This window comes from Sphaerodactylus townsendi, linkage group LG15, assembly GCF_021028975.2.
Source record: "Sphaerodactylus townsendi isolate TG3544 linkage group LG15, MPM_Stown_v2.3, whole genome shotgun sequence".
Lineage (NCBI taxonomy): Eukaryota > Metazoa > Chordata > Lepidosauria > Squamata > Sphaerodactylidae > Sphaerodactylus > Sphaerodactylus townsendi.
In genome coordinates, this window is record NC_059439.1 from 30141191 (window position 1) to 30162841 (window position 21651).

General features: G+C 48.9%; 1 protein-coding gene across 1 annotated transcript; it reads right to left on the reverse strand.

Annotated features, from left to right (window-relative positions):
• Window positions 1-947: 947 nt before the first annotated feature.
• U2AF2 (U2 small nuclear RNA auxiliary factor 2) lies at window positions 948-20998 on the reverse strand. Its single transcript, XM_048517206.1, has 12 exons — window positions 20716-20998; window positions 16321-16471; window positions 14587-14619; window positions 14175-14278; window positions 12842-12993; window positions 11737-11853; window positions 10984-11122; window positions 10790-10869; window positions 9943-10065; window positions 4147-4233; window positions 2175-2423; window positions 948-1486 (listed from the first exon to the last, which is right to left on the reverse strand). The coding sequence occupies exons 2-12, from the start codon at window positions 16332-16334 to the stop codon at window positions 1352-1354; spliced, it is 1233 nt and encodes a 410-aa protein (XP_048373163.1). The 5' UTR covers window positions 16335-16471; window positions 20716-20998; the 3' UTR covers window positions 948-1351.
• Between the last annotated feature and the right edge of the window lie 653 nt (window positions 20999-21651).

Below are 21651 nucleotides of genomic sequence, written 5' to 3' on the forward strand. Positions count from 1 at the left end.
GGCTGCTCGTTTACTAGGAAGGAAGCTCACGGAACACAGGACTTACCAGACTGTGAGGATCAGGCCGCAGAGCTTTCACGCAGAAAAATCGCCATAGTACTAGAAGGGGAGAGTGTGTTTGCCAACAACTGGCGTGTGTTGGGAGTGCACAGGCTAATCTGGTTCACCAGATAAGCTTCCACAGCTCAAGTGGAAGAGCTGGAAATCAAACCCAGTTCTCCAGATTAGAATGCGCCTGCTTTTAACCACTACACCACTGCTGTTCTCTAAGGCTAGAGAAGCAGGCTTAGCATAACCGTGCCCACAGATCTTTCTTCTCTTGTTCACGTGGGCCACAGACCCTTCATCTCAGGGCCATTCACAATTCACTTTGTAATTCCCTTCTCAAAGAAGGCTGTACTTTTCAGGCACCCATTAGACCCATATTTGTTAATCAGGAATTCGGCATTCCTTGAAATACTCTCCTAAGGATGCATACACGATGATGGGTGAGTGAGGAGGCCCTATCTAGGAAGCAACCTATCTAGGAAGAGAGGCAAATGTGCAGAACCGTCCTTCCAGACTGCAGAACCCCCTACAGAAGAGAACACCCTGGTTCTTCACTGAGGGATGGAGGCACGAGTAGAAACAGATGCTAGATAAGCTGGCTGTATCATCTGTTGAATAATGGTGAATTAGCTCTTGATGCTCAAGCAGAAGAGGGATTTTATTTTTTTTGCACACAGTAGCTGGTTAGTGGAGCCATACAGCTGGCTAGATAAAGAAGAATGACCCAGATTTTAAGGGAACACTTTACCTCTTCGTCCTTAGGACCAGCCCCAGCTTCAGACTAAACTATCAGTATATTTTGACTGTTTTCCTTTGCACTGGGGAGTTTTTATTCCCACGTTAATTTACAACCAAGTACTCAAAAGCTGAACGAGAAAGCTGCTGAAACGACACCAGGGAATTGGAAAAAATGTTTAATTATGAGAGACAACGCTAGAGAAATAGTCGTCCGTACACACAGCGCAGAGGAAAGGAAATACAACGAAACAGGCCCGTGTTTTGAGAGCAAAACTCCTCTTAGCAAAAAAAAATAAATTCAGAAACGTTATGGAGAAAGGGGAGGGACGGGGAGAGAAGACCACATTTCTACTACAGAGTAACCATCACGGGGAAACCTTGGGAGAGGGATTTGGTGGCAGGGATAGAAAAGGAAGGGGATCGGGACAATTGGAAGAAAAAAGAAAATACAGGTGGTTTTGGCCATAAAACAGGCTACGCTGCTAAAGGAGCCCCCCTGGCCAGCGACCTGCCCCTGCTTCCTCGGACACCCCCCTCCCCACCCCCAGCCTGGCTCAGGGTTCAACTACCAGAAGTCTCGGCGATGGTAGGAGTCGGGGTCGCAGTACTTGGTCACCACAACCCGGTTTGCAAACTTGCGGCCAGTCAGGCCTTGCATGGCCTTCTGACAGTCGAAGACAGATGTGAATTCCACAAAGATCTAACGGGGGGGGGGGGGGGGAGAGAACAGAACAAGAAAGGATTAATAGTAAACGTTTCCCCTGCAATACTGAAAGCATGCCACCCCAAAGAAGCAAAATCTGACACTGCTGGATCACACCATCCTGATCCGTAATTCCCGGTAGGGCTTATTTTTGGAGGAGGGCTTGTATTTTAGGCCTCCTCCAAAAATCCTGAAAAGCCACGATCGGGCTTATTTTCGGGGTAGGTCTTATTTTCGGGGAAACACGGTATGTTTTGGCAACAGCAGCAGTTATTTGGCAGTCCCGCACTTTGACTTTGCGGTTCCAAATCCTAGGCAGGCTCCCGTTTCCCTCTATCCCTCTGTAGCCCCCATGACAGTTTTGCCATCTTCAGCATTGCCTGATAACTGATACCATCCATTTTTGGGCAATGCTGGCCCCCCTGGCCTTTGGGTTGGGCGCCATCTGTGCATGCATTTGGGCATGTATTTTTATTTGTACTCTCTGGAATTGCTGCTATAATGTATTTTAATGTATTTTAATGTTTTATCGTTATATTGTATTTTATGAGACCTTATATTGTATTTGTTTTATGTCTCATTGTACACCGCCCAGAGCCCTTTGGGGGTTGGGCGGTCTATTAAGCCGAATAAAATAATAATAATAAAATAATAATAATAATATCCTGAGAAGGCGCCTGAGTACCTTTCCGCAGCCGGGCACCTCAACGCCATCCACGGGCCGGGGGATCTCGATGGACTTCACCACGCCGTACTTGCTGCACTCGTCGCGGACGTCCTCGACAATCTCCTCGTACTCCTCATCGTCCAGCAGCTCCTCAGGCAGGACCATGTTCATGAGGCAGAGCACCTCGGTGGGATGGCCGCCCATCTGCACCTGTGAGCTCATCAGGCCAGGGACCTGCAGGGTCACTGGGGTCTGGTTTATTGTGCTCTACAGGTGAAGGAGGAGGGAGGGATTGAACGTCACAGGTGGCTACGCTCCGCCCCGTTCTTTACAACCGTTGCTATAAAATTCTACCCCTCGAGAACACCTGCATCTTTGCCTTCCCAGAGAACTCGAAGTGTTCCTTGTCATCCCTCCTATGTTCCAAAAAGAATCAAGTCAAACTGTTTTTCGCCAGGCTCTTAATAGGAGTTCACATGAATCGACCTAAGTTTGACCTGGGTACTCTCCCCAGCCGCTGGGTACGAGGCGGGTCTGTCCCAGCTTCGCCCCTTCTAACTGCCGAATTTCCAACTCCACCAGAGAGGTACAACTTTTCCAGCAAACCTAGGTCGAACTCAGGTCGAAGCTGGTAAAGTGGGGAATCGTCCTCGCCGCGACTCTCCCGTTCAGCCAATCACAGTTCAGTGTTTTGGGAATGCGCAGAATGGGAGACTCTCGGCGGGGAAAAGCATGCCTTTTAAAAAACATTTTCCTTCTTGTATACGAAACGATGGCCATACATATAAACAGCGCACGTTTACATGCTGCTTTTAGCTACGTAGAGCACTGCTTTGTGGCTACGTTGCCATTATGTAAAAACAAAAAACAAAAAAAGGGACGCACATTCACGTTTCCCGCTGTAGAACAGCAGCCAATCGGGAATGAGCAGCAAAGAGGCAGCGAGGTGATCCTGCCCTCTGAGCTCGGCTCCGGCGGAATGACCTCGGCTGCTGCGGGGAGTAACAACGGAGTCGACCTAGGTCAGTACTGTTCAGGGACCCATGTTGAACCTAGGTCGATTCTCAAGTGTGGAATTGACCCTTGTCAACATCAAGGGTGCTATCTCGGATTTATAACGACAAGCAGAAGAGGAAAAACCAACAGTTGCATCTAGCAGTTCTTGGATCTACAAAGCTGTCGTGTGGTTCTTGAGACGCTTCAGTCTCCAGCTCCAGATTGCTGGGTCTCAAGAAGAGAGAGTCACTGTACAACCATGCCAACAAGTGGCCCAGTTTAGCTCGGTTCTCCTGGCCAAACCAGCAAGGTTCAGTGACACCACCTGAGGGAGTATCCCAGACTATTTTTAGCAAAAGATTACTTTTACTTTATCAGGGCCACATGCAGTTTCTCTGCTGTGGCCTGACAGTGGAATAAGAAGGGGAAAAGGCACTGCAAGGTCAAGGACATTTTGTACATATCTTCCTAGATTAGGAGTTTGGATTTATATCCCCCCTTTCTCACCTGCAAGGAGACTCAAAGGGACTTAAAATGTCCCTTCCCTCCCTCTCCCCCATAACAAATTCCCTGTGAGGTGGGTGGGGCTGAGAGAGCTCTGAAGAACTGTGACAAGCCCAAGGTCACCCAGCTGGCATGTGTTGGAGTGCACAAGCTATTCCGGTTCCCCAGATAAGCCTCCACAGCTCAAGTGGCAGAGCGGGGAATCGAACCCGGTTCCCCAGATTAGAGTGCACCTGCTCTTAACCACTACGCCATGTGGGCTCTCTTGACAACTTTTATAGATTTAGAACGGCTCACAGCATTAGAAACGGCTCACAGCATTTTAACAGGCTGTGCCTAAGCAATGTTAGAAGTAGGAGGGCTGTCCCAGAGTGATGCTTGCAAATAAACAATCCCCAGGAAAATAACGCGAATGTGGACGGGGTAGGCAAAGTCTCTTGGCTCCGCTCCCAGCTGCTGCTCCTTCCCCGCTGCCCACTCCCGTACTTACCAGAGTCGCATTCTTGGCTCCCACGCTGGCTCTCTGCACCAACAGCTTTTTGTCGCCCAACTGCATGCCGTTCAAACCCGCAATGGCCTGCGAGGGCAGAAAAAAGTGAATCCAGACACTTCAAAACTTGAGCCTCAAACTGCCAATCACAACCCCCCTCCCGCCCTCATTTCCCCAAACATCCACACATTCGTACACAAAAGAAGGTGACTTCTCCTCCTGCCCACCCCAGCTCCCAGACTCCTACCTGAACTGGACTGGCATGGAATTAACCACGTATAGTTACCTGCTGGGGCCCAAATGGGCATGGTAGTGACAGGATTAATTAAAAACAACAACAACAACGCCACGTCGGAAGGAATTAAGGTGAGTCAACAAGGACGGTCTGCATGAAGGAGAAGAGGGCGGAGGTGAAGTTTCAGCGGCAGCTAAATGTCCTTAGCTTAGACAGGAGGTTCAAAGGAGGCAGATGATGAAGAAGAGGAGTTTGGATTTACATCCCCCTTTTTCTACTGTAAGGAGACTCAAAGGGGCTTACAATCTCTTTTCCCTTCCCCCACCCCCTCACAACCAACACCCTGTGAGGTGGTGGGACTGAGAGAACTCCCAAGAACTGTGACTCACCCAAGGTCACCCAGCTGTGTTGGAGTGCATAAACTAATCTAATTCACCAGATAAGCCTCCACAGCTCAAGTGGCAGAGCAGGGAATCAAACCCGGTTCCCCAGACTAGAGTGCACCTGCTCTTAACCACTACAACATGCTGGCTCTCCTGCTGAAGCCTGCTGGGTGACCTCACACCCTATGAGGTAGGTGGGGCTGAGGGAGCTCAGAAGAACTGTGACTAGCTCAAGGTCACCCAGCTGGCATGAGTTGGGAGTGCACAAGCTGGTCTGGTTCCCCAGATAAGCCTCCACATCTCAAGTGGCAGAGCGGGGACTCAAACCTGGTCCCCCAGACTAGAGCACACCTGCTCTTAACCACTACATCATGCTGGCTCTCTTCCCCATCTCACATGATGAGATCGTACTTCTCCCAGGCTGGGCCTAGGGCCCACATCCACACTCACAACAAAGTTGAACTACTAGAACTACCTTGTCCTATTCTTGAGCAAGATGGTACCTACTAGAACAGGGGTCTGCAACCTGCGGCTCTCCAGATGTTCATGGACTACAATTCTCATCAGCCCCTGCCACCATGACAATTGGCCATGGTGGCAGGGGCTGATAGGATTTGTAGTCCATGAACATCTGGAGAGCCGCAGGTTGCAGACCTCTGTACTAGAACATTCTCATGGGGCAGACAGGCTTCACATCCCAAAATGTTTTCTCCAGCCAAGGAGAAGGTCAAGCCACAAAGAACTTCCACCATAATGCAAGAACTGCCTCGCTCCGGTAGGCTGCGTGTGGCTCTGCCATGTGGCAAAAGCAAAACCCATGTGAGTCCAGGCTCCAAGGCCACCTCCCGCCTTGAGAATGGTCCAGCAGATCTTGTCCAAAAGTGGACAGACTCAGAGCAAAACAGCAATTCAGTCATGGGCTCACTGACTGAATCGACGGCTTTTTATTCAGGGCCAGATGGATCCACAATTGACCGTCAAGCCAGATGTTTGCAGAATCTGAGCTGCTGTTTTAAAGACGCTTGTTGCAGAGGTAGCAGAAAGGAACGTGAGCAGCTGCCTGGTGTCTACGTGTGCGTCGATGGACATACCTTTCAGTACTAAGACAGGATGGACTACCTTCAGTCATACCTTGGTAGCTGAGAATGTCACGGTTGCGATGCTCTCAGTGTGGGGATACCCATTAAGGTGGTCAGAAAAACTTTAGCTGGTATGTACGTTAATTACACCGGCTACAACCTGCACTGACGTTCATCCTTAACGGCCTGGGTGTCTCAGAAAGAATCTCTGCCTACATGAACCTGTTCAAAGTTTTCTCTCACTCTAAATTTGACATGAGCCAATGAGGTGAGGCCTGCTTGAAGGTTCCATCTTCTGTGGGAGCCGCACCAGAATCCCTGAAGAGCTCTTGGGTGCTGGCATTTCTGCTGCAATTGCTAGTTCATCTATGCTTCCGTTTGTTTTGTTGAACGCTTCTGGAGACAACTGAAAATATAGAAGTGTAGCATGGGGCCAGTCACACACCGATGTGTAGACACACACATACACACTCCTGTATTCCTTACTCAACTGGCCTAGCCCCGGTTTCCCAGTGCTTCTCCCTTCCACACAACTTGCCAGAAAGAACCAAGTAATATCTTGAGTTAAAGAAGCAGTACCAGATGGAGTGAATACATACACAAAAGTTCCACTTAGGCTTTGGTTCTCCTGAGATGGAACAGCCAACCTGGTCAGCAGCCCACCTGCACAGTGGGAATATGTTAACAAATGTAAACGAACGGCCAGTCTGGAGTAGCTGCGGCTACTGTTAGGTTTACATGCAAAAGATCCAGGTTCAAAACCCCATCTCAGCCATTTGGCCTTCAGTAAATTGTTAAAGAGTTTGTATAAAAGGGTATCATTGTAAAGCATTCTGCAAACTGCATTACGAAGGGCTTCCGGGATCTGAGTGTAAAGTCTCCACTTCTCTGAGGGAACCCAAGGCTCCAGCACTGAAAGGGCTGTCAGATCTGGTTGCAGTCTTAAAAACTTTATATTTATTCTTCTATGGATAGAAAGAGTTCTAAACTGCCTTTTAGTAATCTTAAGAAGAGGAGTTTGGATTTATATCCCACCTTTCTTTCTGTTCAGGAGACCCAAAGGGGCTTACAATCTCCTTTCCCTTCCCACCCTCAACAACAAACACCCTGTGACGCGGGTGGGGCTGAGAGAGCTCCGAAGAACTGTGAGTAGCCCGAGGTCACCCAGCTGGCGTGTGTTGGAGTGCACAGGCTAACCTGGTTCCCCAGAGAAGCTCCCACAGCTCAAGTGGCAGAGCGGGGAATCAAACCTGGTTTTCCAGATTAGAGTGCCCCTGCTCTTAACCACTACACCACATTTTCCCTTCCCCCTGAAGCAGCTTTGCATGGGCTCAATCTTAATTTTGGATCCGCTGATCTGCAACACATCCACTGGCGCAGCAAGCTTGCATTTACTGAGTGGGAGGTGGGGTGCGCTCCTAGGAAACAGACCTGGTGGCTCTGGGAATGGGCCCTCCTCATCTGAAAGGTTAGGCTGGCCATAATCGCTCTCCCTCTCAATACCAGCTATTCAACAGCTGCCAGGACGCTGGCATGTGCAGAGCACAGAAGCAGCCTTTCCGGAACAGCCCTTAAAGCGCTGGTGATCTCTCCACGGCTGGGGGAGGGCCACACCTGCAAATGCCATCAACCAAAAAGAAGAAGAAGAAGAAGAAGAGTTTGGATTTATATCCCCCCTTTCTCTCCTGCAGGAGACTCAAAGGGGCTGACAATCTCCTTGCCCTTCCCCACTCACAACAAGCACCCTGTGAGTTGGGTGGGGCTAAGAGAGCTCCGAGAAGCTGTGACTAGCCCAAGGTCACCCAGCTGGCGTGTGTGGGAGTGTACAGGCTAATCTGAATTCCTCAGATAAGCCTCCACAACTCAAGCGGCAGAGCTGGGAATCAAACCCGGTTCCTCCAGATCAGAGTGCACCTGCTCTTAGCCACTGCTCTTAGCCACTACGCCACTGCTGCGACTGCACAGAAGAGAAGAAGATGATGTTCAATGCTTTGTCAAAGGCTTTCACGGCCGGAATCACTAGGGCAGTGATGGCGAACCTTTTTGAGACCGAGTGCCCAAATTGCAACTCAAACCCCATTTATTTATCGCAAAGTGCCAACCCGGCAATTTAACCTGAATGCTGAGGTTTTAGTTTAGAAAAAAAATGGTTGGCTCTCTCTTCCTCCGCCCCACCCGCTCGAGCAGGGGCCAGCCTGCTGTAGCCTCCAGCAAGTCCCGTGTGCACCTCTAGCATCTGTGCCTCTCCTGCCAGCCGAATCCTCCCTGCTCACCATGGTTCGCGCACGTCGTGCTCAGTGGCCCAGGCCAGCTTAGATATGTGTGTGTGTGTGTAGGGTGATTTTCCGCCCCCCAAATGACGAACTCTGTGTGCTCGTGCCCACAGAGAGGGCTCCGAGTGCCACCTCTGGCACTCGTGCCATAGGTTCGCCATCACTGCACTAGGGTGTTTCGCCTGCGTCTGTGGCTGGCATCTTCAGAGGATCGGGCTAACAATCTTCTCCCCCACCCCCACGTAACAAACACCCTGTGGGGTGGATGGGACTGAGAGATCTCCAAAGAACTGTGGCTAGCCCAAGGTCACCCAGCTGGCATGTGCTGGAGTGCACAAGATAATCTGGCTCATCAGTTAAGCCTCCACAGCTCAAGTGGCAGAGCAGGGAATCAAACCCGGTTGTCCAGATTAGAGTGCACCTGCTCTTAACCACTACGCCACGCGTATTCTCTGGGCGTCACCACAAACACACATTCGAGACCAAACCATGAAATACGCAACTTTTCCAATCATGTAAACTGTTGATTCTATGAACTTGGGCAGATCACGAGAGGGAGGGACGGAAGGGTTGCTTATAAGAGAAACAGCACAGTTCTTCTATGCAGCGTGTTCTTCGGAATTAGGGTTACAGTTTGGAAAATGTTCCCCAAGGTTCTCCCTAAGTTTACTTTCCGTAAATCAACCGGCATTCTGTTGCATCCTCAGACCGGCAAGCAGCCCCTCTCCTGATGTCCACTCAAACATCTGAAAATAGGTCCACTCCTCACCTCCATAATTCTCTTTTTTCTTTCAGAGAAGCCCCGTGAGATTACGCAGGTCTAAACCAAGATCTTTAGCTCTGGCTAAAACAGATACTTTTCTCCTTAATGCAGAGAGACCAGGGGAGGGGGGGCGGGAGGGAGGGGGGGGGAAGGGCTAAGAAACAAAAATGTACTTCTCAAGCAGCATATGAGAAGGTTGCACAGGACACGAAGCAGAGGTGTGTGTGTGTGTGTGAGGGTATATGAAAAAGACACATGTATCCATACACACCAACAGAGGCACACGATTATTTGAAAACATGCAGTAACCCTCATTGGCTCAGCCCAGAAAGTAGAGCTTGCGCTCGGCATGCAAAGTTACCACCGGCAGTCTTTGAACCCTACAGGGGTTTGTGGGGTGTTTCCTCTCTACTACAGAACCCCCCTCTCCAACAGGGGCAAAGGGAAACGAGGGTGCTCTTCCTTCGGTTCACAGTCATTACCATTATTGTTACAGCATAATACAGCAATACTTGCATTTCACAACTCCCACTGGAGTCGGCAAGCAAAACACATCCGGAGATTTAAGGGCCTGTTCCACCTCCTCCCGCTGTAACACAAAGCACAGCGGGAGAAAGGAAACACCGTCATTTAGCATGTGAGATGGAGAAGTCACTTGGGGGGTTGGGGTGGGGGAAAACGGGCAAGATGCGCTACGGACCCGGCTCTTCCCTAGCTGGTGAGGGGAGGGCTTCTTACCGGCTCTCGGTCGGGCACGGCGGCCGGGGTCTTCGCAAAAAGGCCGAAGCCTTCTCCGACTAACATTCGGGGAGAGTTGTTGGTTTTTTTGGGGGGAACAAAAAGCAGAAGTGATCAGAACACTAACTCGATGGTGTCTGCCGCTAAGTCAGCAGCTGTGCTGTAAAGGAGAGAAAAGCTGGCGCCCCCTAGAGGGGAGGAGGAGAGAAAAAAAAACACCCCACCTGCTCAAAGGACAAAGAACCCCCCTCGTCCCACGGGCAAGGTCGGCGGACCGCTGCAGAGCAAAAAGATAAGAAGGACCAAAGAGGGAGGCTGGCCCTACCTGGTCTGTGACGTTGATGTCCACATATTCGCAGAAGGCATAACCTTTCGACAGGCCGGTGGCGCTGTCCTTCACTAGGTTGAAAGCCTTCAGGGGTCCAAAGGAAGTGAGCAATTCCTTGACCTGGCAACCGGAGGAGAAAGGAGGAAAATGGGAGTGGTTTTTTTAAGTACACCACCACAGATTGGCCAAATAGAAGAAGAGTTGGATTTATATCCCCCTTTTCTCTCTTGTAAGGAGACTCAAAGGGGCTTACAATCGCCTTTCCCTCCCCCCCTCACAACAAACACCCTATGAGGCAGGTGGGGCTGAGAGAGCTCCAAAGAACTGTGACTAGCCCAAGGTCACTCAGCTGGCATGTGTTGGAGCGCACAAGCTAAGCCTCCACAGCTCAAGTGGCAGAGCAGGGAAATCAAACCCGGTTCCCCAGATTAGAGTGCACCTTGCTCTTAACCACTACACCACGCTGGCTCTCATAAATATATGTGGCTGAGGTACAGGTACAAACACAGAGAAAATTTGCTCAATTTGCGTGGCAAACTAAGCACATCCTTAAATCCAGCAAAGGAAGCAAGAATGAGACTCTGAACACTGAGGAACAAATACTAAGCCATAAAGATTTCAGGTGCACTTCCTTTCCCATTCCAGCAAGCAATGGAGCTTTAAGTACTAGATGTGGTGGTTGTCAGGGGAAAACAAGACTGTCCATCAAATGCAGATTCAAAAGGCTGAAGAACAGAATTTCACTAATGGGAACTCGCTTGATGTTTCCTGGCCTCAGTAGGAAGTGGCTGCCGGCAGAGTCCTTCCGGAGATATTAAATGGCCTCACCTGTTCCCAGACTTACCTGATCATCATTAAGGTAGTTTGGCAGACCCCCAATGAACAGCTTATGAGCAGAGTCTGGAACCACAGTGGACACAACACCTGCAAGAGGAAGGGGGGAAAGACTCAGTGTGAGAGAGCGTTTAGACCAGCCACACCATTTGAGCATTACCCAGCCAGTTCCTGCCTTTTTCAATGAGGCCCCGTTGCACTCACCTGGCACGTACACCGAAGGATTTTCAGACATGCCAGGGAGTGGCTGGTAATCATGGGGGCGCCTGATCTTCAGTGACTGTCCCTGAAAAATGATCCCATCAAAGGCCATAGCCTGGGTTGTCTCGTCCACGGAACGAAACTGCAGGAAGCACAAAAAAAGGGGGGAAAGTGTTAGGAAGAGGGTGGTTCCATGGCAAACAGCAAGGAGCAACTTCTTAGTTAGGAACTTTAGATCTCAGTTTGGGGGAACGTGTTCAAGTCCAGGAAAATGCAACAGCTTCCTAACTCACACCTCCCATTTCGCTACACTGGAAACCTCACTTAAGATATCAAAAGTTTTCATGGCCAGAATCGCTGGGTCGTTGTGGGTTTGCCGGGCTGTATCGCCATGTTCCAGCAGCCTTTTTCTCCTGATGTTTCGCCTGCATCTGTGGCTGGCATCTTTAGAGGATCCTCTGAAGATGCCAGCCACCGATGCAGGCAAAACGTCGGGAGAAAATGCTACTGGGACGTGGTCATACAGCCCAGAAGCCCCACAACAACTCACTTAGCTACTTCTGCATTTGAGATATATAACAAAAACAAAAGAACCCACCCCTGACCCATTAATTATTTTTCTGCCAAGACGACGACCAGCTATTTGCTCTTTAAGAATCAGGACTGTGAAGCAGCCTACTAAATGCAATTGCTCTGCATGTAGAAGTAGGTCTCCTCCTCTGGGGTGACTGCTGCATACTATGGCCTCCAACTCACCTCCAAAAATGCAAAGTTCTTATCTTGGTTGATCTGGACAGCCAAGACTGGGTTGCCAGGTGCCTGGGTAAGACCCCCAAGACGCATCTGAGCATTGAAAAAATCCATCATCGCTTCCTGTTGGGGGAAGGAGACATGAAAAGATGACATCGGTTACAAAGTCTGTCAGGACCCCCCAAGAGACTGCCCTGTTTCCCTGAAAATGAGACCTATCCCAAAAATAAGGCCTAGCATGATTTTTCAGGATTTTTGGAGGCTGCTTGAAATATAAGCCCTACTCCAAAAATAAGCCCTAGTTACAGATTCCCCGGCGCAGCTGACCTAGTCACTCAGGGGAGTGGGGGGTGCAAATTATGGAAGAAAAAAAGACATCCCCTGAAAATAAGCCCTACATCTTATGGAGCAAAATTTTCGGGGAAACATGGTATAAAGCAAAACTGCCCACTTGCCTGTTTAATGGTTGGCAAGCTTTGGAACTGCAATTCCCTTCATAGTCCCACACACTACTGACTTTGAAGAGAAATGGGAACAACTACCTGGAATTTGGCAATGACACTGAAATAAAGAACGCCTCCTGTTCACTGAGACAGTAAAGTGCAGTTATTTCTCCTCCCAATTGCTTGGTACACTTTAACCTGGATATCTGTATTCCAGGCACATACTTGGTCATTTCTGCCCAAGGCAAAACATATGCGCCAAAGAGGACAATCTGAATAGAAAGCTTCAGGCACTGAAATTCACTACGCTGTGACTTTAAAAATGAAATGAAGCAAGGGCAACAGCAAATTATACACTTTAGACGTTTCGTAAGGCAAGACCCTCCCATATACAATAATGCTCCTACCCTCTATCTGTATTATTTAGATTACTGGGCAAAACAAAAGGAGATAGGGATGATAAAATAAGGGTGCCCATAAAATTCACTTAGTAGCTCACTAAAAACCAGAGATTTGTCATTTGCCAATCCAATATTTACTGGAACGGAGCTTCCTCAAGAGGAACGTGATCAGGACATAAACCTCCTCTCAAAAGCGCCCAGCTCAAGACAAAGAAGGATCAACACACTGGTGAGATCACAGGCACGTAGAAAGAAACGAGTTGGTACCTCAGTAATTCCAAAGGGGATGTTTCCCACATAGAGACGCCGAGCTTGTCGCGTCATCTGGCTGCCTACCACAGGCACAGGAGTGGGCGTCACTGCCAGCCCATCGGGGGTCATGGTTGGCAATAGAGCTGTAGCTGGAATCTGCCCCGCAGCTGGAAATGAAAAAAAAAAAAAACCAAAACAGCCAATAATTACAATCCTGAGAACAGCAAACACGATAAGCTGTTGCCATCTTGCAGACTAACATGGCGCTTCTGGAAACGGTTACTTTTGGAAAACTGGGACAAATGAAGAAGGGAGGGGAGGTGGAGAACCAGTAGCAATTTTTTTTCAGGGACGACAAGAAGTCCAATAAACTAACTGTATCTCCATTTGAAAAAGGCTAGAAAATCAGTGATCAGTCCCAAGGGGAATATGCCATTTTGGGGAACTTCTGTGTACAAAGGAGTTCCACCCTGGAGAACATTGATGTTCCTGGTTTCCGCTTCTCCAGCATTCAAAAGATTGCTGGAGTGCGGAATTCTCTTTGAAGCGTGCAGGCATGTAAATGCCAATCTCAAATAGGTAGCAAAACCCAGGAGATAATTAAAAGCAGATAATTTTTTTTAAAAAAATCCAGGGGCAGCTACAATGTGCAAGAAGGGAAGTCTATTTTACTTTTGTGCAAGAAGGGAAGTTTATTTTACTTTTGTGCAATGCTGAAGCAAGAGGAAGGTGAAAACATTTACAGCTCAAAGCGACAAAAAGTCACTGAAAAGGTGTTCCCTAAATTCAGCTATGCTATCCCATGAGAAAAAGGAGAGTCAGATGCAGATGACTTACTGGCTAGTTTGTGTATAGACAAAGTAGGTTGTAATTTTTCCAGGGGGTGCACTGATGAAGGCTGGAATCAACTGGCTGTGGTGGACTTTCCAGGCTGTGTGGTCGTCGCCTGGCGGCTGAAGCGCCTAACGTTTCACCCACATCTGAGGCTGGTACCTTCAGAGGCATGTCACAGTTTGATCAGACCACAGCTGCACAGCTTAGATAACCCACAACAGGCAGTCGTTCAAGGAGAGTTTCTTTGTTATCTGATTTCAGCTTCAGTTTGATTTTTTTTTAGGAACGGAAAGAGAGGCACGAATGCCGAAGGAGGGAGGGAGAATTCTGCACAAAGAACTGCAGAGGCTGATGTGAAACTGCATTTTCGCAGACGTGTCGTACGGAAGGTATGCTTTCAGCAGAGAGAGCACAACATCATAGAATCATAGAGCTGGAAGAGGCCCCCGAGGGCCATCAAGGCCAACCCCCCTGCCATGCAGCGACACACCGTCAAAGCAACACACAGTCCCACCTTGCATGGCTTTATACTGCATGGGTGTGATGTGTTCAAAGCCTGGAGGCGGGACATCCCAGTACTTGCGAACCTTCTTCTTCTTCTCATGCCGTGGAGAACGGCTGCGGAGGGAAACAGGGTTACGATTTGAGGAATGGGAGGAAAGCTGCTACCTCTGGTTAGTTTCAATCCGAGACATCGCCACGAGATGCTGAAGCGTGGATCCCTGTTAAGTTATAATCCTAAAAATGATTCCCAGCATTGGCATCTACGGGACAGAATGGCTGCCACATGACGTGTGTACGGGAAAGGAGGAAGGCAATGCCCAGAGTCAAATATGGTTGTGGTTTCCCCACCCCACTGGGCTTTCTTCCGCCTCCCAGTGCCTCCAATTTCTCAGTCTGCACAAGGGGGAATTTGCAATACTCACCTCAATGGACCTGAGAGGCTTAGAGGTGATCTGAAAAGGAAAAACAGAAATGAGTTTGCATCCTTCCCTCCTGGGCAAAAGAGGCCGAGGTGGCCGATTCGGAGAGATCCAACTGCGGCCTCAGAGCCTTGTCAGTCATGAGCGAGTAGACCAGGGAACCTTATGTTTTCTTAGATACCAGATAAATACCATATCTTATCAGTTCCTGCCAGCATGGCCAATTGGCCATGCTGGCAGGGGCTGATGGGAATTGTAGTTCCTGAACATCTGGAGAGCCGCAGGTTCCCTACCCCTGGAGTAGACAAACGACAGAGAGACTGGGACGATGGAGAAGCTCCTGTGGAGAGCACCACACGCTTGCATAGCAGCAACAGTCAACGTTATAATTTTGTTCAAAATAAAAGGAAATACAGTATTTGCCCAAATGCAAGACCAGTTTTTCCCCAGAATATGTAATAAGCTTCCATATTCAAAAATATGGAGGATCCACTTGCCCAAGAAGAAGAGCTGGATTTATATCATCCTTTCTCTCCTGCAAGAAGACTTAAAGGGGCTTACAAACTCCTTTCCCTTCCTCTCCCCACAAAAAACACCCTGGGAGGTGGGTGGGGCTGAGAGAGCTCTGCTGAACTGTGATCTTCAGCCCAAGGTCACCTTCCAGCTGGCAGCGATACTGGAGTGCAATGTAAGCTAATCTGTAGTTCACCAGATAGTTTCCTTTACAGCCTGCTGGCTGAATGGGAAATCAAACCCGGTTCTCCAGATTAGAGTGCACCTGCTCTTACACCATGCTGGCTCTCCAAAAGGATAGTTCAACACAGTAATTACAAATCAATACTTTGTGGGCAGTGGTGGCTAACCTATGGCGATACGGTGCCAGAGGAGGCACTCAGAGCCCTCTCTGTGGGCACGCGTGCACAGAGTTTTGTCATGCTATCTCCAATATCACACAATAACATCTAGGCTACCCAGTCGCCGGACTTCGATAAAGCGCGTGCACCCCCAGCCGGAAAGCAGAGATACATGGGCCTGGCGCCTTCGGAAGTTCATGGTGGCTGCTGCCCAGGGGGGGGGGGGGGGGGGGGCTCCAGAGATGCTAGAGAGGCACAGAGTGACACATGTGGGACTTGATGGAGGCAACAGCAGGCTGCCCCCTGCTTGAGGGGGTTATTCAGGTTAAATTGCTGCGTTGGCACTTTGCGATAAATAAGTGGGTTTTGGGTTGCAATTTGGGCACTCGGTCTCGAAAAGGTTCGCCATCACTGTACTAGGGAATAGAGAGCTCATAGTGAGGTGTCAGTAATGAACCCTAGGCTTAAAAAAAAAGACTTGAGCAAGTTTACATCTATATAGAAACAAAGTAAGGTTACTATACAGCATGCATACACAAAACAAGGAATGTCAGCAGTAACAGGGCTCTGATGCACATTCTGGCCCAGGAAACGGAATGACAGTAGGCAGGAGAACAAATGGAGGGAAAGAATTAGGATCAAAAATGTAGGCTTGCTACCTTCTAGTCTCAGTTGTGTCAGTCACTATATAAGATCCTGCCTCTCAATAAACCAAACCAGGAGCCCTTATTCTCCCATCTACACCTACAACGAACAGTAGAGAACCCCATACTTTTACAGATGCCCAGGTTCTTGCTCAGCATAGGAAAAAAGACAGAGCCCCCACGCCCGCCAAAGCTGCAGAGGAATTCTGTGTCCTCATCCCACAGCCACTCACTCATGGCGCCTCCTGCGCATCCCGTATGCGGAGACACTGCGCTACTCCCCTGTTGCTAAGGCCGTCACTCTACTCCGCCATGCGGCGTTTCCGTCACCGACTCAAGCGAAATGCCATCAGGCCAAGCGTTTCCGGTGACGGTTCTCTTTGTCGCGCTCTGGATGGGGACAGCAGAAAGGACGGTCAGATACTGGAGGGAGCCGGAGAACGACCAAGTCCATTTCTGGACACCACAATCCCTGGAGGAACTAAAAAACTTGACTGACTTCCAGAACGAACCACCTGGTGAAAACTGTAAAGCGTTCTAACCCCAACCTTGTTTCTCCAGGCCACCTGCTAGTGTGCACCAAACCAGAGATCTCCATTTGATCTCCTGGTAAGATAGGTTAACGACTGGCCTGTGGTCATCCAATCAGTTTCATGGTTAGGGGGAGATCAAAACCTGATGTTCCTTGGTCTTAATTCAACACCGTGACCGCTATACAAAACCGACTCTCATAAAGCATTTATTCAGGAATCAAAAAGGGAATCTCTGTTGACAATTACCGCTGCATATTGTTTCTTGCAGTCACTACCTTGAGCCCTGCTAAAATAATATTACAAATGAATCAATTGTGCCAATTGCTACACTTGGTAGTATTTTACATACCTGAATTAAACCACGTTAAGTGAAATCTTACTTTACTTTGTAGCGGCAGATCACTAGCCTGGAAGTTTATATTAATTTTACTCAGAGTGCTTTTGATACCCAGCATCAAGCAACAGAATTCAGAGGACCAGATTCCAACACAAGGGAGGACTGTTCTGAATACCAGGGAGAAGAAACGCAGCTGTGCTGGAAGGGAACAATAAGGAGCAATGTTGTAGAGTGACTACCACAAAGCCATATTTGTACTGACATCTGTTGCCACGCCATGAAAGGCAGGGATGTGTATGGGTAAAGACATTCTTGTACGAAGCGGGTGTAGGATTCTGACTTGTAAGAATTCATGCAGATACACACAATGGGGGGAGGGGCCTGTGACACTTCTGTTTAATCTTGGGGCAAAAAGCACTGCAAATGGAACAGCAAAATGAGGCATCTTTCCTACTGTTTTGCAGGCTATTTCCTTGCGCAAACTGATTTGGGATAGGAATCACCTCCTGCCTTGGGAAATCGTGCAATGACTAATCTTGGAATGCTAAAATGACCCACCACAGACCTTCCATCTATAGCCATGGTGGCGAATTACAGGAAGGGAGTATGGAACTTGCTAGTCACTTGCTAGATGTTATGGACTACAATTCCCATTAGCCCCTGCCAATTGACCATGCTGGCAGGGGCTGATGGGAATTGTAGTCCATGACATCTGGAGTGCCAAAGGTTCGCCACCACTGATCTATAGCTTTCCTGTTCTCCCCCACTCTCAGTATTTGTTTCAAAAAATACTCTAAATCCAGGGGAAAATACTAACCCTGAAAGGAAAAAATGGCGGTGCCATGAATCATTGTTCACTGTACTACATTCATACAACTTTCTCAAAGTGGGGTGGGGAAGAAGGACGGTTTCTGAATTTACGCTACCTTCCAGGGAATGAAATGGTATTAATACAAGCACTATCTTGCACACCGTCATATGCACGCTTCCGTTAGACATGACGATCTGCGGTCAGGGATAACGTTCTCATGCTAGCATCGGAAGGAAAAAACAAGATTTCCTTGTGCGGGAATGCATGTTAAAATCAGAGCACGACCTCCAAATTCCCTTCCTCTCTTGCCAGGATAGACCACTACAGTATCTTTACTCCCACAAGCTGAAGCATGGATCGTCACAGTTTAGGGGCCATTCAATCTACCAGGTCTAAGTGGGGAAAGAAGGCTCCAGCTATCTCAGGACCATAACAGGCAGGAGATTAAAGTTCCTGCTTTCAAGTACCCCATAGTTTGAGAAGCGTAGTATATGCTCTGCTCTCGCACAATAATAGCTGCATATACTGAGGAGTCCACCACAGATGGCTGCAAGCAGCTACTATTTATACTATGCTGACCAGGAGAGTTGAAGTGTTTAAGCTTCCAGAATCATGTGCAGTCCTTCAAGACAACTCCTGTTCTTAAAACTATCCAGTGAAAAAAGGAAATCTGTGCTGAGGAATACGTGAACAGCACGGAACTAAGGCATGCCTAAAATCATCCCCCACAGGGACATGTTTTTAAACAGTCACTTGCCCAGTTATCTGTGACAATTACGGATTACCTTACGGTAGAGAAGTTGTGTACGAGTCAGTCATTTTGGTTCTCATTTGTGTACTGGAGGGAGGTAAGAAATTCTGTACACATCCAAGCTGAATTTGACTATGTGAATGTTCGGCTGCAGTGAAGCACGAAGCCTAGAAACTGAACGCTGGAGTTTGCTGTCTCAGATTCATACGAATTACATGTGTCTCAATGAACGAGGAGTCCTCAAGAACAGCAGAACCGGAGTAAATTATGGATGCAGCCTGACAGCTACAGGGCCTCTCGCAAAAGCGAACGTCTAACAATTCATGGGGGCTCATATGCTCGGGTAAGTGGGCGGGAGAGAATGTGAACTTGCATTTCTGCAAAAACAATTTGTGAGAAGAAAGCCAGTATTTTGTTCTCGAGGACAGACCATTTTGGGGGTTCTGATAGTGAGGCTAAGGAGAGAATAACTCAACAGCCTGAGGGGGAAGACCCGCTTCATGCAAGGAAAGAATTAAAGACCCTTGTACCTGAGCATTTTTAACTTTGAGGGAGGAACTACAAGTTCCACGCCATCCACCAAACTGGAATTCCTGAGGCACATTGTTATGGCTTCCATACTCATCTCACCTCTATGATCAGCCAACTATGGGGCTGTCGGAGCGGGGGGGAAGAGACACTGGATCAGGTCAGAGGATGCCCAGTTGCTGACCTCTATAATGACTGTATGACTATAGCCTGTGTTGACATTTCATTTTATTTCATTTTATTTTATGATTTCGTTACTATTGATTGTTTCCTGATTGCTTATTAGATCTATATGACAATCATTAAGTGTTGTACTCTATGATTCTTGACAAATGTATTTTCTTTATGTACATTGAGAGCATATGCACCGGAGACAAATTCCTTGTGTGTCCAATCACACTTGGCCAATAAAGATTCTATTCTATTCTAATGTGATCTATGGCTGCCGCAGATAAGAGCCTACTTCTAGTCTAGCAGAAAATAATATGACAGGGTTGGGGGGAGAACAGACAAACCATGAACTGAATGGCCCAATCTCAACAGATCTCTTCTGGCTGGATCTTGCTTTTAACTGCCCCCTCTTTGCAATATCTTTCCCTGCTCCACTTTCTGCAATTCGCAGCTTTTTCAGTATAACAGCTTCTGCCTTATGAATGAACATATGGTTCATCAGACAAACTAAGATCAGACTCCCAAAGGCTTAGGTTGGAATAAACGTTGTTTGCTTTTACGGGGTTACTGGGTTTGGAAAAAAGGTTTCATTGTATTTTGCAACCTGTACCCCATAATGCAGTAGTTCCCAACCTGGGGTATGTGTAAGAGCGTTTGGGAGTAGCTGAAAAAATTATGAAATGGGTTGCTAATAGGGGGGCACATTTTTAGGGAAATGGGTCGCCAAGGGATACACGAGTGAAAAAAGATTGGGAACCAGGGCTAGCCCGAATGACCCAGGCTAGCCAGATGTGGTCACAGCTTGCAAGGGAAGAAAGTCCAGGGTTGTAAACCAGGTAAGCAAATATGGCAAACCACCTCTGAATGCTTGCCTTAAAAACCCCACGAAGGGTCCCCATAAGTTGGCCACGCCTTGACCCCGCTTTACCCCATATATAAGAACAAAGAGAAGGGGGGAAAGACCTCCCACTCAGACCTGGAGCGGGTGAACAAAACCTCCCCCCTCCCCCAAAAAGGCAGATACAAAGACCTCCTCCAACTCAGATCAGAAGAGGGGGTAGGGTGGATAAAACCTCCTCTCCCCACCCCACCCCCCAAAAGGCAGATAAAAAGACCTCCCACTCAGATCTGGGGAGGGTGGTGGTGAATAAAACCTCCTTTCCCCCAAAAAGGCGGTTGGGGTCTGGAATCCCCTTTATGAAGACGAGGGGGAAGAGTCGACTTTAGGGGGGGTTCAAAAGTCTCCCCACAATGGGCGGCCTGGCTGCTGCCCCCCCCCACTCTTCTAAAGACCCAGAGCCAAACCCCCCCCCCACACCCTCTGTGCAGATTCCCGCCAAATTTGAGCAGAGCGGGAGAGATTTGGGAGGGAGGGGGGGCGGGAGAAAGGCGTCGGTCCGGGAGCCTCCAGGGGCATCCCACGTTTCTGGCGCAGCGCGGCCCACGTCGAGCGGAAGGAGCGCGGCCCGGTCAGGCCGGGCCTCCCCCCCACGTTGGCCTCACCCTGCTTGTTCTCGTTGAGCTGCCGCTCGAACTCGTCGAAGTCGGACATGTTGTGGCGGGAGTCGGGGGGAGGACGGCCCAGGCCCGGCCTCGCGGCTGCTACGGTCCCTCCCGCGGATCGCCTCACCGCCAGCGCCTTGCCTCGCGCACACTAGGCCGCGGCGGCGCCTTCCCCAGAGCTCGGCAACTTCCGGAGGCGGCTTCGGAGCGGGCCCGACGGCGCTCGGGTATCTCCGGAAGGGCGGAGCGAACACGCTCGAGCGTCCCTCGCGAGGACAATGCTTTGCAGTAAGGCCTCCCAGAAACGCCCGGGAAAGGGAGTGACGCGTTTCCGGAAGAGACCTTTCCCCCTCCCCCTCCCCGCCGGAAGGAATTGTAGTTTTCCCTCGATGTCGCTTCTTTTGATCCGAGCGACTGCAGGTTTTGGCGCCCCCCCCCCCCTTTGAGCACTTGCCGATCGGCGCCGGAACCGCTCGGGCGTTTCCGGCTTGCTGTGTTTGGTTATCCGGGCAGCGCGCGGCCACGTGGAGAGCGTTTTTTGCACAGTTTATTACATAGCGTGTTCAAAACCTAATATGAAAGGGAAGATCTATTATTAGACGCGTGGAAGAGGAGATGTGAAAAATTAGCAGGAATTGGGGGGGGAAAACCCTCTGGTCAACCATCTTCAATTTTTATTTAGACAAGGGCTGGCAGGGGCTGATGGGAATTGTAGTCCATGAACATCTGGACAGCCGCAGGTTGCAGACCTTGCCCGTAGGGTTTTCTTGAGAATGTTTTATTTATTTTACACATCTACATAACACGTACACAGAAAGATAAAGGAAAAATTCCAATCTAGTCCCCCTCCCCCTATAATAGTACTAAATTTAAAAAAAACGAACACCTAGAATAGAATAGAATAGAATAGAATAGAATAGAATCTTTATTGGCCAA

What these genes read in the sequence shown, in the direction of transcription:
- U2AF2 (XM_048517206.1), bottom strand. An exon ending in ACTACCTTAATGATGATCAG is followed by an intron (nt 10,066 to 10,789) that starts GTAAGTCTGGGA and finishes TCCGGTTGCCAG; the next exon opens with GTCAAGGAATTGCTCACTTC. An exon ending in GAGCCAAGAATGCGACTCTG is followed by an intron (nt 2,424 to 4,146) that starts GTAAGTACGGGA and finishes CTTCACCTGTAG; the next exon opens with AGCACAATAAACCAGACCCC.